Raw genomic sequence first — 18,294 nt, 5'->3', positions numbered from 1 at the left:
TTTTATTAGTTTTTCTTTTATATGAGTGTTAACGTTATTTATACAACGAACTTTTATTGTATATTATAACTTTATTTACGGTGGTAAGGTATTTTTTAGATTTGCTGTCTCGTAGTCATTTTAAACACGCTACTTCTCTGAGTTACACAGTGTGATTAGTATAATAGATTTTTAATCAGCATGGAGTTTCTTTTGTATAAGGAATATTCTCGTTATTATTGATTAATATTTGTTCCTTATTATATAATTTATCTTCATTTTCATTACAATATTTTTTAACAAATGGAAAAATAATAATTTAAAAAATTCTATTTTATTATTTTAAATTTTTACTTTTATTTCTGGCATTGCTAAGAACTATTTTAATATAAAACGTAATAAACATTTAAAATTTATCTAAACAAGTATTAAGGAAGAGATCATATATAATGAATTTACTTTAAGAAAAATTTCAGCATATTATTAAACCTAGTTTTGTTGCACAGGTTCTAAAAGCCTAGTGCAGACCTGCCTTAGAAGTATACTAAATAAAAAAAAATCATACTATTGTTAGTGAAAAAAACATATAAGCATTGAAAAAAGTACAAGAAGTACATTAAATTCAATTTTTGGGCATTTAAAAATGATTTACTTAAAAACAAGGTTGCTTAGATGGTTTATATAGTAAAAAAATTAAAACAGACTTTCATGTTTAAACAACTTTTAATTTACTACCAAAACTAAAAACAAACTGCAAGACGGCTATGTATATAGTACAACATAGCCAACTTGACGAAGCAAAGTTTCAAACAACACGTCGTTTAATTATGCTTTTGGTGCTTCGGATCAAAAGTTCTGTAAACATACCTAAGTTGCAATATGGCTTTCATATATTTCTTTATGAACTTTATAAAACTCGTTTGTAAGTACTACAAGCAAGAAGTTCTTTTACAGATTATTTTATTCTGTAGCACTTTAATATAAAATATTAAGTTAATCTTTAACATTAATAAATAGTAAGACGAAAAATAAGAATCGATAGTTCAGAGATTCAAAATATTATTGTACACTAGATTCTTGAACCAATGTTTTTTTAAGCGCTTTCTTTTTGTCGTTTAATAAACTTTTAAAACCCTGCGAGTACTAAAAGTTCAAGACAGAAAGTATCTTATAAGTGCATTAAGTCTGAAATTAGATGATATTATATATTTTGTTACTTTTAGTGACTAAATTAGTTTTAAGTTTTGTAAAAAAAAACAGTTATCAATAAACTTATTTAAAAAGACAAATGTCTTTCTAAGATAAAAGACTTTGATCTTATATGCAAAGTAATGACAATTGAAATATCAAAAAATAGAATTAAATTGAGTAGTCATATCTTATCGTGAACTAGTTACTTATAAAAATTCTTGAAGATAAGAATATGTTCCAAGCGTCAGTTTACTAACTACTTTAATTTTTAACTAATGACAACTTTGCTTTCGACTATAGAATCAGTTAAATAACAAATGAAGTAGTATAAAATAGAATTTGTATCTAGAACAAAAAAAAAGGCCTTTTCATAACATAACGGTTTGTACTATAAATAAGTGCAAAATTAATGTGTTTATTTGACGTTTTGAGCCTACTGTTTGTTTTTATTGTAGGACAAATATTTTTCTTAATCCTAAGGGTTTAACTTTCTATAGAGTAGTACTATTGTAAATTTAATTAACTTTTTCTTAACGTACATTAAGAAAAGTTTAATACTTTGAATTTGTAATGCAAACTAGTAATTATCGATGAGCAAAAATATTTTACTAAGTAAAACCTTAGAATGCTCTATTACAGAGAATAATTAAACAAATATTTATATTATCATCGTAAAAAGTTTATTAAAAGAACTACATTTTAAAAGTTTCAAAATATATTGTAACAAATATCCCTTTATCCCTACGGGTTATAATGTATTATTTTTAATAAATTTGTTGAATAAGCATGAATTAAAATCAGTTTAATTTGTTTATTTTATGTGTAAAACAACACTAAGTACCCAAAAGTTTTAAATGATAAACTCCCGATTGATAGCAAACAATTTTTGTTTTAGTTTAAAAAGATTTGCTTGAAAGTAAGAGTTCTAGTTTTTTGAGTCTTATTCAAGAAAAGAAAGTTTTTTCTTAATGTCACAAATCATACTTTCGATTGAACAAATCGAATCGTAGATTTCCTTTTTTTGATAATCCTGCATTTTCCGGCTTCTTTCTTCCGGTCGACTACGCGAGGGCACGACTTCACCCGAGATGCTCAGATTTTCAATCATCTTCCTGATCTCTCTATCCTTCCTCAATCCCTTCCTCGTCACGGTTCTGAAAGGTGGATCTATCCGAGGTTCGAAGTCTGGGGAGTCTGCTCCGACAAGCTTTCCAACATTGCTCAAAACCTTCTTTGGACTCTGGGCTGACGGGCCGAGTCTTTTCGAGTCAGATCGACGGGTTTGGAACGGGTTGTTGGGGCCTTTCCAGTCGTCAAAAAGGTGCATGTTGCAGGAAGGGTCCTTGTCGTAGCAGTCGAGTATCTCCCTCTGCCACTGTCTCAACCTCCTCGGCCTCCTCTCGGGGTCTTTCAAAACGGCGGGAAGAGGCGGGAAGTCGAAAACTGTTCTGAAGGGTTTCAGGGGGTGGGGTGAGCGGGGGTTTCGGACGGGCTTGTGGAAAAAGTTGTCGACGTAATCGACAATTTGCGGGTTTCTGTCGTAGGAGTCTAGCAGGGCAAGCTGCCACCTGAACAAGTAGCTCCTGGGTGGCCTTTTGGCGGGATCCATCCATTCGCGCGGTAGAAGCGAAGTTACACGTGGCATTTTGTAATAAAAATATTTTGTTTAGACACTGTTAATAAAAATGGTTGTAATTACAAATGATATACACATAACAAAAAGTAATAAAAATTTTAAATAATCTAAATAAAAAAGCTTAAATAACAACCAGTTTTATTGTGCTAAACAAGGTTTTTTAAAATTATTTCTACAAAATATCTTATTAAGACACACAAGTATTAAAAATTATTGTAAGAATTTCTTCGCTAAACTTGAACATAATTAGTATAAAAAGAATTTGTGCAAGTTGTTGCAAAGACTTTTTAAAAAGTTTTTGACGATAAAAAACTTCTCTAGAACGCTTCTCTAAAGTCTTTCACATAAAAAGTTAAATATTAAATAAATACATACATTTCTTCCTAAACATAAGGTTTATAGTCATATAAATGCTTTAAAATTGTACAAAACAGCCTTTTGAAATTTTTAAGGCATACTTGTAATATTTTTTTGTACTATGTTAGGTTTTTATTATCTTTTTAAAAATAAAAAAGGTTTTGAATATCTGTAGTGAATGAAAAGGCAAAAATTAATAAATTTTTACAACTTCTAAAAGAAAAACTTTAAACACAATTTAGTAAAGATTTAAAATGGTTATATGACAATTCAAGGTCTTATAATAACTTTAGAAAAATTTCATTGAACAAATAAATTTTTTTTTTCAACAATAAAAAATGTTCGTTTTTATCTTACTATAAGTCTATTCTTGTAAAAAAAGTAAGAAAATTATGAAAAATTAAAAAACTCATAAATACTAAAAATAGCCATATTTTAGTAAGTTTTGTAACTTCTTTTAATTATATCTTAAAATGTTATTTATATTTAACAAAATACAAACAAAATTTGTGTTGGTCTAACTAAAAACATTACAATAGTAAAAAATAAAAATGAAAGTTTTAATCGACAACAGATCAGATTTATTAGAGTTTCATATGACAGAACTAAAGATGTCGTGCACCCAGTTAAAATACAAGCTTTGCTATTAATAAACTACACTATTTAACTATAAAAATGTATTTAATAAAAAAAAATCTACAAGGTACATTTGTTTTACTAAAAAAACTTTCCTTATAAACGAAGGTAACACAATGTGAGCACAAATTATTGTGATAACAGAAGTTATTTGTAACAAATTAATAAACTAGTTATTTTAAAGTATAATTAATTATAATCAAGTTATGTTATAAGATTAGTAAGCGTTTTTATACAAATTACTTTCCAAGTTATGACTACTTGTTTGTAAACTTAGCATTATAATTTTCATTGAATTTTATTAAAACTTTAAGAAGAATTGTTACAAAGAGTACTATCACAAATTAGTACTAGTTGTTTTCAAACTTAAGATTTCAGATTTCAATTAATTTATATTATAAATTTAGTAAAAAATTAAATAAGGTTTATAATTGAAAATTATAACTACCTATAAGTAAACTTAACATTTTTTAAATAAGATAATTAGTTTTCAATCAACTATGTTTTTTTCTATAAAAAAACATTTTAAAGTTTTGAAACAGTAGTTTGTGATTACTTAAACCAATTATCTTATTAAAAACATTTTGATTTGAAAGTTTTAATTTTTAAAAAATACAATGAAGAAAAATACAAAAGACTTAATTTTTTTTACTTTTAATATATATTTCTTTCAATTGAAAAAAAGTTATCAAAAATAAAACTTCGGGCTTTTATACTTTTACTAATTGAAGTAAAAATGTTTTGTGAATTTTTAATATAAATAAAGTTACTAGGTGAAGTGAAGGTAGTTTTAAATAGAGATATAGTTTGACTCCAATAGTTACAGAAAGCGACTGCTTATTTTACTATTTAACTACTAAAAACAATCTTACCTTCTCAAAAAACGAAACAAAACATTACCACTAACTTTTACTGATTTTACAAGTACACAAATTTATCTTTTTAAAGAGATAGCTTTGTCCTGACAAAGACCTTAAAAGGTAACATGATGTGTACTTCGATAACCAAAAGGTTTTTGCTTACACCTGGTCCTAAGTTCAAATATTCGGAGCGTATTTGTTTTAGTTCAATAAATTATAAGTAACAAACTTAAAAAATATACAAAATGAATTTCATTGAATTTAAGAAAAGCACTATTTATAAGTCTACTTTTTTTTTTGTTTAACTAGTTCTAATATACTTAATGGTATTTTTATATTCATATTTAAAAACTGTTTGACTTCATAGTTGTAAATCATCAGAAACGTTTGTATCTACATCATTGTAAAACAAAATAAACTCAATTGGCCGGTCACTGTAACGTATAAAACAAAAAAGATCTTCAGTGTATTGTATAGTTTCTAATATTTACTAAGGCTTAACAGTTTGAATGTTTTATCAATACTATATTAAAGTTTTTCAAGTTAAATCATTATAATATAATCTACTATATTTCTGTAGCTTCAATATCTTTACTGGTTGTAAAGTTAAAAAGTCTAGAATTTTGTTTAAAAAATTACGCTTATACATAGTTACATTAAAGTGTAAATACTCTATAATACGTAGCTATGAAAATAACTTGCAAGCTGGTTTTATTTTTACCATTTTTATCAAAAAACTACTTACAAAATTAGGTTAAACTTTTTTTTATGTTGCATTTGGTTAGTAATTAAAAACAAATTTTGTGAGTAAGATATAAACATTTGTTATTTAAAGGCATTTCGATAATACTCTGTCACTTAAATTCGCATATTGAGCATTTTGAAAAGTAGAACTCAACCAATGTATGCGATCTCATACGTAATACTTTTAACCAAAAACTCCACAGTTTAATATTATTTTTAGTACACACTGATGGTATTTGTAACTCATTAAACATCTTATTTCGTTTTGCTTAGTAATAAAGGTTTTTACTTTTAGGTTTAAGTGATCAATTAGTTTTTGTATAAATTAAAAAAAAAGTTTATGTATCTTAGTGTAGTAAAACTTTGTGATAAGATTAAAATATCATTTTACACGAGAGACAATTTTATTACATTTATTGAGCTCCGAATCAAAAATTTTACTGAAATAAAAAAAAAACTTGAACAAATTTTAATATGCATATGTATCTATATTTATAATATTCATGATTAATAATCGCATATTCATAATCAATCATGAACTATTAAAAACGTTTGAAGAGTTGCGAGTTGTTTACTGTTTTACTATTTGTTAGTTTTTTTTTATGTTCACTATTCATCGTTAAATTAGTTTAAAAAGGTTCATTCTTGATTTAATTTCAGGTAAAAGTTTCTTTGGTAATTGTTGGAAAATTTTAATGATCAAAATAAATGAAATTTCGCTTAAAAGTGCGAACTTAAGTGACACTGCGAACTTAAGCAAAAAGATACTTGGTAAAGTCTTTGTAGATAATTTAAAAATCTGTTTTAAAAAAAAGTATGTGTAATTCAAATGGATACTTTTATAAAAATATCATATTTATTTCTACTTATCTAGTTAAGTAATTTATTGACAAAAAATACATTTTGTATTTAAGTTAACTTTTACATGATAATTTATTATTTTATAGAGAAACAATTACAGTGAGTGTTTCACCGCAGAGCGGATTTTCAATTGTAAATGTTATTCAAATAGAATAACTTTAACAAATACAACTGACCATTGTAAACAACGATTGAAAACAAAATTGGAAAAAACCTTTAAGTCAAATAAACAACAAACTATATTTCATCAATTTAAGTGAAATTGTTTTTAAACAAGTTTTTGACTGCTTTAAATGAACAGTTTGGAAAATAACTATATTTACAGTATTATAAAACAAGAGTGTTTTTGTTTAGATATTGAAATTTAAAAATCATAATCCAGGGTAATTATACAAGACTTAATAGTAAGTGTTTTATTTAAACTAATATATTCCAAATTTTCTTTGATTTCATTTAAAGTTCCAATACTTTATTTAGGTATAGCATAGAAATGTTATATGTACTAAAAAGATATTTCAACATAAAACTAAGTTGACCAGTTGCTGCTAAAATAAATCTGCTCAATACCGTTTGCAAGTGATAAAACAATTTGCTTTTAAATGTATAAATTATAACTTATACAACATTCGAAAACTTTCATAAAGTAATATCATATTAAAAGTTTATTAAACTTGGCATTTTTTGGTCAAATGAACAGTGTAACGAAATAAATTCAAACAGCTTTATTTTAAATATTTCAAAGATCGTGGCAGTACAATTTAAAATTTTTTTTTAACACAACTATAATAATATTTTTGTAAAAAAATGATTAAATTAATGAGTTTTTGCAAATATATAACAGTTTGTCGTTTAAAAATTATTTTGTAGTTAACGTTGTACTAAATGTATATCATACTAAAAAACTTTTAAAAGAATACTTATTTTAATAAAAAAAATAACGAATTATGTTAAAATTTTAAATGTGTTTAAGAAGTTTGATTAAATTTTTTTTTGATCGAAAAGTTATTTTTAATTTACGTACTTTTTGTTAAAAATTTAAATAGATGTAGTTCAAATTTCGAAATACTTTTGAAAGTTTTTTGTACTGAACGTATGTTCAGTGTAGTGTTTTTATGTAGAAGATATAGCTTTCTTCTAGAAAAAGAAAGATCTTACAAGTAAAATTGTAACAGTAAAAAACTATCAAAATTTCCTCAAAAATTTTTTTTAATGTTTTCCTACATCTAAGCTTTCTTTTTGCAGCTTCTAAGATGCACTTGCAATCGATCAGGTAGAAAAGTTCTTCCACAATTTTCACAAGCAACTAGTTGTTTCTGTGAACTTTTCCAAGCTGCCTCATTCATCGCTTCTATATCATAACTTCCGTCAGCTGAGAAATGAGTTTTTATTTTAATTTATAAGAGTTATTGAACTTTAAAATATTAATGCTAGCCTTGGATGCTTTTTGCTCATAACTTACTTGAAAATAACTGTTTTCATATAAGCTTAAACTTTACCTAAAGTTAGAGAAGCATTTAAAAAATTTTTGTGAGTACTCTAAATAGTTTTAATAATTAAGTTTTACAGTTTTTGTATTTAGACACAAATTATAGTCAAAAGTGTTTGCTTAGGTTTTTTTTTATTGCTGCCTTGTCTTTAAAACTAAAGAAGAAAAAACATTAAAAAGCTTCTAAAAATAATTTGTTAAACAAAACAAAAGTACTAACCAGAAATTTTCATTTCTTTTGGTTTTACGGGTACTGGTCTACGAAGATTTTTTGGTAAATTTTTATTTTCAACTTTCCATTTTTCAAGACACTTCGGTTCGTGAATCGAAATGCTTTTTGATCCATATTTGTTTCCGCAAACGTAACATAAGACAAAATTAGGTTTTGTTTCAGTCTAAAAAACGTATTAGTAAGTACTAAAGGTACAAAACTATATATACAATAGTAAATAAGTAAACTAGTTAACTTATAAGTTTATTTTGATAAATATCTCACTTTATTACAATGAATAAGATCGCCGCAATTAATAAATGTTTTATAGTGTCATTATACATTTAATATAGAAAATATCAAACAATACGTTTAAAAAAATTTAAACCTCCAGCGACTATTATAAAACCGAGAAAAAAAGTGTTTAATTTGATAAAATAGGTTTTGAATAAATGGGTTTAGTGTAAATATTTTTGTTATTTAGATCATTAATACAACTTTTTTCTAAACTTAGTTGAAAACATGAATTTATTTTTAAACAAAAGGCTTTAGCCATAAAAGTCAATCATATTTCTATTGCAATTTTTTTTATTAAGCAGAGAAATCAAAATACTTAAAAAAGTTACTTTACCGTGCATTATTTATTTTCACACTAGTAAAATCTCTAATAGACATCAAAAGTATAAAGGTGAAACATAACTATTTCGTCGGTGTATTATATTTAGAAATAACACAAAAATAAATATTCTCCATTTTATTATAAACAGGAAAGTCTTATTCTATTAAGTATCAATATCTAAGTAAATTTCTTAACTAATACTTTGTGTATTACAATTGTTAATAACATACATACTCATTTGATATTATTTGACTTTATCTTAATATATTTTATCCTCCTAATAGAAGAACTGGTATCTTTATTAGGCATAGTTTTGTTTTAGCAGTTATTATTTATATATTCAAAATTGACTTATTTAATAAAACAAATCTACAAAAGATTTTTTTTTAAAGTGTATGTGGTCTCTCGTTTTAATAAGTCTCGAGCACTCTAGTTTTTTTTATAGAAAATATATTTTTGCGATCTTAATTCTAAGTAGACAATTGAACTAAATTTAAAAGTTAATCACTGAAAAAAAAAATTGACAGTAATCACAGGGAATTTTTAACTAGACACAACAACTTGTAAAAATTTGTTTATATACAAAAACAGATTTCAACAATAAGGTTTTTAATGTTCTAAAACAAAATTAAATTTTAATTGCAAACTTACTTTTCTTTTAGCACTTTGTACTTTCTGTTGAACTAGTTTTTGCTTTTGTATCGGGTTTATATTTTCTTGGTGACTACTGTTCGTATTACCCTTAAAAACATAAGAAATTTTTATGAGCGATGTTGTTTTTTATTTATTCAAGAATATTTAACGATGTCTAATTTAAATTACTTAAATCAAAAATTTTAAAAACAAAATAAAAGTACTACAAACAGTCAAACTAAGGTTTTTATTATTAATAATAGAAAATGACGCATACAAAAATTTTAAGTTTCAAATTACACTGTGGTTGTTATAAATACTAGATTTACAATCGGATTTTTGATTAGGTTGTTTAAATTAAACATTATTTATTTTACAGTTAAGAACATCATACTTGCAAACAAGTTTGAAATCATTACGAACTCAATATTATTGAATTTTAATATTTTGTTCACTTTTAAAATGTTTGACTCTGTGTAAAATGTAAACTTTACTAAAACTTATACTCCACATACTTTCTTCTTGCAACTTCTAAGATGCACTTGCAATCGATCAGGTAGAAAAGTTCTTCCACAATTTTCACAAGCAACCAGTTGTTTCTGTGAACTTTTCCAAGCTGCCTCATTCATCGCTTCTATATCATAACTTCCGTCAGCTGAAAAATATGTAAGTTTAAATACAATTCTTAGTGTAAATGTGTAGCGGTTTTTGTTACAAACATTTCTTCACTAGCTTTTATTACAAATAGTTTGCAATAGAAGTGCTAATCAAACACGATGTAAGATAAACTACTAAATTTACTAGGTTTAAAAAAAAAATTTGTTTACCTGATATCTCCATTTCTTTTGGTTTTACGGGCACTGGTCTACGAAGATTCTTGGGTAAGTTTTTATTTTCAACTTTCCATTTTTCAAGGCACTTTGGTTCGTGAATTGAAATACTTTTTGTTCCATATTTCCTTCCACAAACGTAACATAAGACAAATGAAGGTTTTATCTCGGTCTTAAAAAGTTAACACGTAAGTAAAACTGTTGATTATAAAGTTTCTAAAATAAAAAAACTAAACAATTAAAGTTTTTAAACAAATTATTAGTTTTAAAAAAGTCTTTTTAATGAGAAAAAGCAAACAAAAATACATTTTGTATACAAAGTCAAAAATACTTTTGTACATTTGAACTTGTTACATAAACTTACTTTTGTTTTATTAATCTTTGAAGTCGCTTGGTTTGTTTTTACTTTATTCAATGGACCTTTAGATTCAGTTAAAGCTTTACCAGTAATAACCTGTAAAACAAAAATGTTGAAACAAAAAAATTCGTTAAAGTGTAAAGATAACTATTGCATTATATTGTCTTTATCTTGAAAATGAATATAACTTAAAAACTAATAAATGAAGTCAGTAAAATTGAATAAAAAAACATTAAATTCATTCGCTTATTTAAAACTGTTGATGTCAAATTTTAACTAAAAGCTATAAACGTTTATAATTTGAACTTGCATGTTTCTAATTTGCCAATGTATGCATAAAAGCAAGAAAAATATTTAACTTTTTTAAATATGTTAAATTTGTTTTATTATTTTGTGTTAGCTGATTTTTTCTTTCAAAAGTATTTTTTTCTCATTACTACCACGTTAATACGTATGTCCTGACAGTATTTAAAAAATCAACCAGTACTTTAAAATTTGAAAATGTACCACCTCTTTTATATAAAAGTATATGAAATGTGAATACGAACTCAAAAACTTAAAAGAAAACAGTGAACTTCTCGAACTAAAGTTTGTATATTTTCCGAGGCAGTATGACAAAGCCTAAAAATGCAAACTGTTTTTTTTACACTACTTGTACCACTAAAGCTAAGAAAAAATATAGTCTTGAGTTTACTAGTAACTAACAAGAGTGACGGTTAGGCTTAGTGAGGTTTTTATTATAAACGTGAATCATTCAATTAGTAAAGTGTGTTTACTTACAGCTTTTTTAATTAACGAGTAAACATATCAAGAGTATTTTTTACAGTATTTTTTTATACGTAAAACGACATTAACACATCATGTTGAGTTTTTTTTTTGTTTCAATTCTAGTTTTGTTTGATATTATCTTTGCGCCTTTGTTTTCTAGTTTATACTCTTTTGATTTTTGCGTTTTCCAACCCCCCTTTTAAACAAAATGTCAATATTAAAATTTTTGCTTGTAGTTTACTTGATTAAGTATATGTTTTCATTGAGACATAATTGTATAATGCATTAAAAATGTTTTAAACATGTTTTATTTGTGATTTAAAGTTTTTGAAATTTTTGTACTAATAGTTTAAAATTTTTAACTAAAGTACTTTCACGTAAACAGCAAAAAATTTGGTAACTTATATTCCACATACTTTCTTCTTGCAGCTTCTAAGATGCACTTGCAATCGATCAGGCAAAAAAGTTCTTCCACAATTTTCACAAGCAACTAGTTGTTTCTGTGAACTTTTCCAAGCTGCCTCATTCATCGCTTCAATATCATAACTTCCGTCAGCTGAAAAGGGAACTAAAACTAAAATAATGAATTATAAATATGATTAAATAAAAAGACAATCGTAAATAATAAAATAGTTTTTTGATTTTACTTAATCTATGCTTTTAAAAAGGTTTTCGGCTTAATTAGGTATTGTTTAAAAAAAACTTAAGCTTATACGCTGAAAAAATTCAAGCTTAAAGTTTTAATGCAGTAGTCTATCAGTTTTTATAATTTTTTTTTGTAAAAAGAAATGTAAATCACTAAAACAGTTAAGATATTTTTTTTCTAAAGGTAAGTAAATCAAAAAAAAAAGTATAACAACATAGTTTTTACAGTTAAACCTTTTTTATTATACGAACAAAGAAAAATACCAGAATTTATTTAAAGTTTAAAGAATAAAACTTAATTAAGAAACCCTAAATGAATTATACAAACAATCTACCTGAAATTTTAATTTCTTTTACTGGTACTGGTTTTATTGGTACAGGTCTACGAAGTTTCTTTGGTAAATTTTTATTTTCCATTTTCCATTTTTCAAGGCACTTTGGTTCGTGAATTGAAATGCTTTTAGTTCCATATTTGTTTCCGCAGATGTAACATAGCACAAAGTTTGGTTTCATGTTTGTAATAATTTTTACTTACATATCAAAAATCAAGATCTGTATTCAAGTACTAATTTTGGCTAACAGTTTTTTTTTTGTATATGTAACACTTTACAAAAACACTACAGTAAGGTTGCTACTTAAACTATTTACTGACATTTCGTTATACTTTAAACAGTTCAGAGATTTAATTTATACGCTGCTTTTTTTTCATAATCACATAAGACAGCTTTTAAGACTACTTTTACTTTTAATAAAATAAATTGCATGGTTGTAAACTAAGTAACGTTATAAGGAACTTCTTTGAGAAAAAAACTTTAAAGTTTGGATAGCCTGTTAGTTTATTGTTATCATACAAAAAAGTCAGAAGTACGGCTTTAAAATGTTTTTTATTATTATTGATACAAAATAAGTAAATAAACAAAAACTCAAACCTAGCCAAGTTTTGTTTGCCTTAAAAATTTAGATAAAGATAACATAAAATTGAGTCTGAGTTTAATATATCAACATATTAGCTTTATTTAGTAGTTATAAACTTTTTTCTCAAATTAAAATGTAGTTAGATTCTACATGGCTTCCAAAATTTTAATAAAAAGTTTGTATGTATTTAAAAAATGCTTCTATGATTTTAACGAAAAATAATATTTCATAATAACTAATATTAATCAGTTTTAATACTAGCATACTCTTCATACTTAATTAAAAATAACTACAGCATCAAGTCTGTACATCAAAACTGCTTGTGACTTAAAGTCAAAAAACAAACTTTGAACAAACAGAACAAGCCTTCTTTACGATAACACAATACGTAACCACACTCAAGGAAGCTCACGTAAAATCTTTTGTTTGTTACGTATGTTTGCCCTTTCTTTTCTCCAAGTACTACGACTTCTAAAACAAGCTAAGTTATTAGCTCACTTGTATTAGTTTTATTTAGTCTTGTGATGTTAATAGATACATCCTTGATCAGGGGAAAATTGTTTACAAAATGTTTTTCGGTAAACATTAATTCATAAGAGTAAATTTAATTATGTAGCTTTTTAGCTAAACTTACAGTTATTTAGTTTATTTTTGACTACAATTATAATACTTTAGTATAAGTAGCAACTTTTTAAGTATGTTAAAGTGTAAAGTTTCAGTAGTTAAAAAAATCATACATCGCATTTTTGAACGACCAAAACTGAAGTCAAGTGATAAACTCAATAAACTCTTTTATTAAGCACTTGTAAACATTTAACATTTTTTTTCAGGAAACATTATGTACTTATTGTTGTTTTGATTAACTTGAATTGTTTATATTGGTACTCGATGTTTGAAAGCAACATGTGTCTAAAAAAAACAAAATTAAAGTACAAAAATTAAACTTTAAAGCTTTCAAAGTTTGTTTAAAAAATGTTTATCAGTTATAAATGTTTATTATCTGTAAGCCAAAACTTATTTGGATACAAAATTTAAACAAAATGTCATAAAAAATGTTAATGATTCCACAATAAAGTTCAAAGAACACTTGAGGTAATCAAAAATTTGTCAAGTGCTTATACTTCCTGAAGTATTTAAGTGTGCGATAGAGAACTTGAAAAGCATGCTTAGTCTTGTTGATTATCGGAAATAGTAGAAGTTGTACAATGTACAGCAACTTACTTATGCGAACTATTGTTATGTTTTTTTTTGTTCTCGAAAGTTTTTTTTTAAATATATACATAAAACTGGTATACATTTCAAAAAATAGGCAGTCGAAGAATATCGAGTTTTTGTATTAAAATGTGCATAAAGAAACTAAATGTTATAAAGTAAACTCAAAAATAAATATAAGTTTAGATATTTTATCTATAACGTGTTGTCATAAACAGAACTTTGTAAGATAATAACCATTAAATGTTAAAGCAACAATCTTTTACCGAAGATTGTTAAAATTTTTGTAAAGTCTTTCATTGTATTTCAAAAACAAACTAAGAGTAAAAACTTTACCTGCTTAGCTAGAATAAGTAAATTTATGATTCATTCTAAAAAGCTGTATTCTATTTTATGTTGGACGATAAAAAAAGCGCTTAAAAATTTTTGGTCCAAGGACCTGGTGTACAAAAGAACCTTTTGATTATCGAGTCGTACACCACATGATGCCCCTAAATTGTTAAGTGGTGATTCTAAATCTAAAAAATAACATTGGTGGCTCTAAATGGTTTATTTTCCTCGGCTTTTATTTATTTCACTTTTATTTTAAGATTTCAAAAAGAAGGTCATTTTTACTGAGTTGTTGCAATGTGTTTATGTATAATTTAAAAAACAATGTTGCAGGGGTCGACAGCCTTTCTAAAGTAATGATTCAAATATTCTAAAATAAATTGCTCGCAGGGACTATACTAAAAAGTATTCTACGGTTTTGGAAAAAAAAATTAGTAATCAATGAAAAATTATATTTTAAAAAATGGGGGGGAAAAAAGCAGTAGTAAAGCATCATTAACCAATATCAAAAAATTAAGATGTAAGTTTTGAACAGAAACACTTTTTTTTTGTTTAAAAAAACATTTTTTACCAAAACTTTATACTTCCAATCTTTTATACTTTATATTCATTAAAACCTTTTAGGTTTACACTCATCGTTTTTTGGTCGAACGTTTTAAAATACTCTAAGGTGAGCAAAACAAAAAAATAAAATAATATAGTTGAATAAAAACTTTGAAATAATAATTAGTTTCGTTTAAATATTAATTATATTAGCTTATTCTTTCTTCTACTTTAGATTTTAAAAAACTGCTGTAAAAAGTAAAAAACATCTACTTAAAGTTCTTATCTAATGACTATACATACTTATTTTTTTTAATATTAAAATGAACATTTTATTAAATTTTTTAAAGCATTTGTTTTAACAACTCATTTTGTAGAAAATAAACGATGTAAGTAACGTTTTCAAAACTGAAAAGCGTGCTGAATTAAATAACAAAATATTTTATATATGTTAAAAAGAAACTGTTTCAAATCTATTTTGTGATAGGTTATATCAGTAAAAAAATAGTCTGTATACTAGTTATTGAAAAAACTACAAAGTATAAAGACTAACAACTACAAAGAAAAATATGTTTCAACAAAACCTTTTAAAGCAGTTTAAAGTACAGTCACCTCTAGCGAATCTACACACATTTTGTTCACAGCGAAACTGCGAAACTAAACGAGAAGGTAACTCAACGAGGGGTAGCAAATATATTTACTATATTGACTGTTTTTTTATGATGAATTTGATTAAATACAGTTTTGGGACTTTCTCACTTTTTTGTTTACAAAAAAGTTTTCATTCAAATTGTACATATATGTGACAATCTATTCAATATTGAAAGTTTAAGTGTGAACAATAATTGCTATGTGAAACAAGTTTAATCTTACGTAGGCTGGGCAAGGAATAAAGAAAGAAAAAATTATATTTATAAGGTTGAAAAAAACTGTATGCGTCAAATATTGTGATGAACTTAACATTGAACCTTGTTTGATTTAAAGGCATAAAAGTTGGCTAAGGGGACACGTTCAAAATCCACCCGCATTCAAAATTCACTCGATCAAAATCCACCCAGTCAAACTCGAGAACCGCTTACCGTTCTAGAGTAAGGGATAGGCGTAACAGTGATAGTGAAAAATAAACAAAAAATGAATGAAAATAATGCCAAAAATGCATAAAATAAATTAACAAATAAAGAAAAAAAATAATCGGGTGCATTTTGAACGCGAGTGGATTTTGGTATTATTCCGGTCTAAGACACCTAAAATACAAAGAGCAAATCCATAGAGAACAGTAGGTTCCTTATGAAAGGCACGAGCTAAAAATACAAAAATTACATTTTTATCAAAAAATTATCTACTTCTATATTTTTCTAAATATTTACTTGAAACTTTCTTGAAATATATAAAAAACTAAATACATACATTGAATTTACAATGTTAAAGATTGTTCTTTTTTTGTGTATTTTATAAGAATTCTTAAATGCGTAATTAAACGAGAGTGCATAACCAAACGAGTGCATAAATTCGTGAGAAGTAACTGTAGTGTCCTTTTTTAACCATAATAAATATCTTCATAAGTTACGAAACAGTTTTCACTAAGAAGTCATAAAAAAGTTGTCTGTAAATAAATGTTTTATTTCAAGTTAATTATTCATTGTAATTTTGATTTTTATAAAAAAAAATAGAGAACAAAAAATCCAATCAATTTTATCTAAATACTATTGATTATCATAAAAATAAGTACAGCTATTTTTGTGCATTACGCTTAGAAAAACTTTAATAACAATAACAATATTTGATAAATTACTGTAGTAATTTTATATTAAGTTTTTCATTATTTTATATATTTCTTTAAATATTATATTTTTCGTCATCTTTTTTATGAAAAATAGTTTTATTCTTGCAAATATGTATATTTAGGAAAGTTTATTTATACATCTTAAACATCAGAAAAAATAAATATTTAATACATCAATAAAGTAAAAAATGTCCTTTTTTTGTTAGATTAAGCTAAATGTTTGTAAGTAGCTCACTAAAGATTATTTAGTGTCAACTAAATTTGTCCTATTTGACTTTTTTTTTAAAGGTGGTTTTACACAGAAACAGGTATATTGAGATAAAAAAATTTTAAATGTTTTTTACACTAATAATTACTGTGTAGTTAGTAGGTGTCAAGAATCGTTAGTAGCTAGTGTAAGTTTCAAAATGGCCTCATTGCCACCATGTGGCCCCTTTACTACTTACAGCCCCCTTTGGCCCCTTTGCAGCTTATGGTCCCCTAAATTTCTGTAATAACCTCCAAGGAAGCTATATGGTCCATTTTGAAAAACCCTGCTGATATTTGTAATCGTGCAAAAATAGTTATTTTGCACATAATAAATTATTAATCAGATGGTTTTAGTTAGATCATGTAATAAAAAAGTTAAATGTAAACTATTGATTTGTTGTAGTGAAGGTTCAATAAAAACTGTTATTTTATTTATCTAGATTACCATAAGTTGTAACTTTTCGCTTCAAAATTTTTTTATTAAAGGTTAATAAGTAAAATATTTTCATGTTTATTTAATTATTTTATTAAATATATTTAAAATAAACAACAATAATTTAGGTTCTCAAGGTAATAAAAACTTTAAACTTAAAAAAATATTCAGATAGAGTATAGCTTAAAGGTTATATTTAAATATTGTTATTTTTTATATAATTAAATTCGGCTACATCATAATATAAAGTAATAGTTAAAAAAAAAACTCTTTAGCTTTTATATAATATTAAAACGCTTAAGTTTTATGTTATTTGATTTTTGTGAAAAACATGTTGCAACAAAATTTAATGACTACATGTTTGTACAAAATAAACAGTTTGATATATAAAAAAGAACTATTTCAATTAATTCAAACTGAAGCAAAAATTTAGGGTAAATTAAAGAACTATCTTATAAAAGATAAGTTTTAGCTAAAAGAGTTAGGTTTAGACAGTGATTTTTGAAATGACTGCTCAAAATTAATAATAAAAATGGTAGAATAAATTCAAAGAATTTATTATGATTAAAAAAATTAATACAACATTTAGTATAGGAAAAGTTGTTTTTTTAAAAACTTACTAGCTTCATTATTTAAAATAGCGTTAATTTTGTTTTTATAGTAAAAGGAACAATACCGTTATGTTAAAAAAAAATAGGGTTCATAAACTGTTTTATAAAAATAAAATAAAAAGCGTAAATCACTAATGCTAAGGCTTTATAGATGAAAAAATTAAAAACAACTCTATTGGAATTTACTTAAAACAAAAAGTTAAAATATTTTAAATCAAATTATTTTTCACAGTTTTACTTTACTTACAAAGTTTAATGTATAAATTAATAGAAAATTTTAAATTTTGATTTTTAATCGACCATAGATTAGATTATAAAGCAATTTTTCACAATTTTCTTCTTATTTTAAGTAAAAACTTAAATTTTAAAAGACATAGTAGACAACAAACAAAAAATCCAAAAAA

At 25.1% G+C, this 18,294-nt stretch overlaps 1 protein-coding gene across 1 annotated transcript; it reads right to left on the bottom strand.

Moving 5' to 3' along the window:
• Positions 1-7,236: 7,236 nt before the first annotated feature.
• Positions 7,237-12,360, bottom strand: LOC145830746 (zinc finger protein 474-like). The gene is made up of 8 exons (XM_082938289.1): positions 12,150-12,360; positions 11,586-11,725; positions 10,408-10,497; positions 10,041-10,215; positions 9,729-9,868; positions 9,232-9,321; positions 7,971-8,145; positions 7,237-7,633 (listed from the first exon to the last, which is right to left on the bottom strand). Exons 1-8 carry the CDS (start codon positions 12,325-12,327, stop codon positions 7,488-7,490), a joined length of 1,134 nt encoding a protein of 377 aa, XP_082794415.1. The 5' UTR covers positions 12,328-12,360; the 3' UTR covers positions 7,237-7,487.
• Positions 12,361-18,294: the final 5,934 nt, after the last annotated feature.

This window comes from Thalia democratica, chromosome 1 (assembly GCF_965202585.1).
Source record: "Thalia democratica chromosome 1, ktThaDemo2.hap1.1, whole genome shotgun sequence".
Lineage (NCBI taxonomy): Eukaryota > Metazoa > Chordata > Thaliacea > Salpida > Salpidae > Thalia > Thalia democratica.
This window is presented reverse-complemented; position numbering and strand designations above follow the sequence as displayed.

Bases quoted from the DNA above. Each gene is read 5' to 3' on its own strand.
- LOC145830746 (XM_082938289.1), bottom strand. From the start codon at position 12,327: ATGAAACCAAACTTTGTGCTATGTTACATCTGCGGAAACAAATATGGA. The intron at 9,869-10,040 runs GTAAACAAATTT...CATATTTTTCAG, and splicing joins AAAAGAAATGGAGATATCAG to CTGACGGAAGTTATGATATA. The intron at 8,146-9,231 runs GTAAGTTTGCAA...TACGTTTTTTAG, and splicing joins TACAAAGTGCTAAAAGAAAA to ACTGAAACAAAACCTAATTT.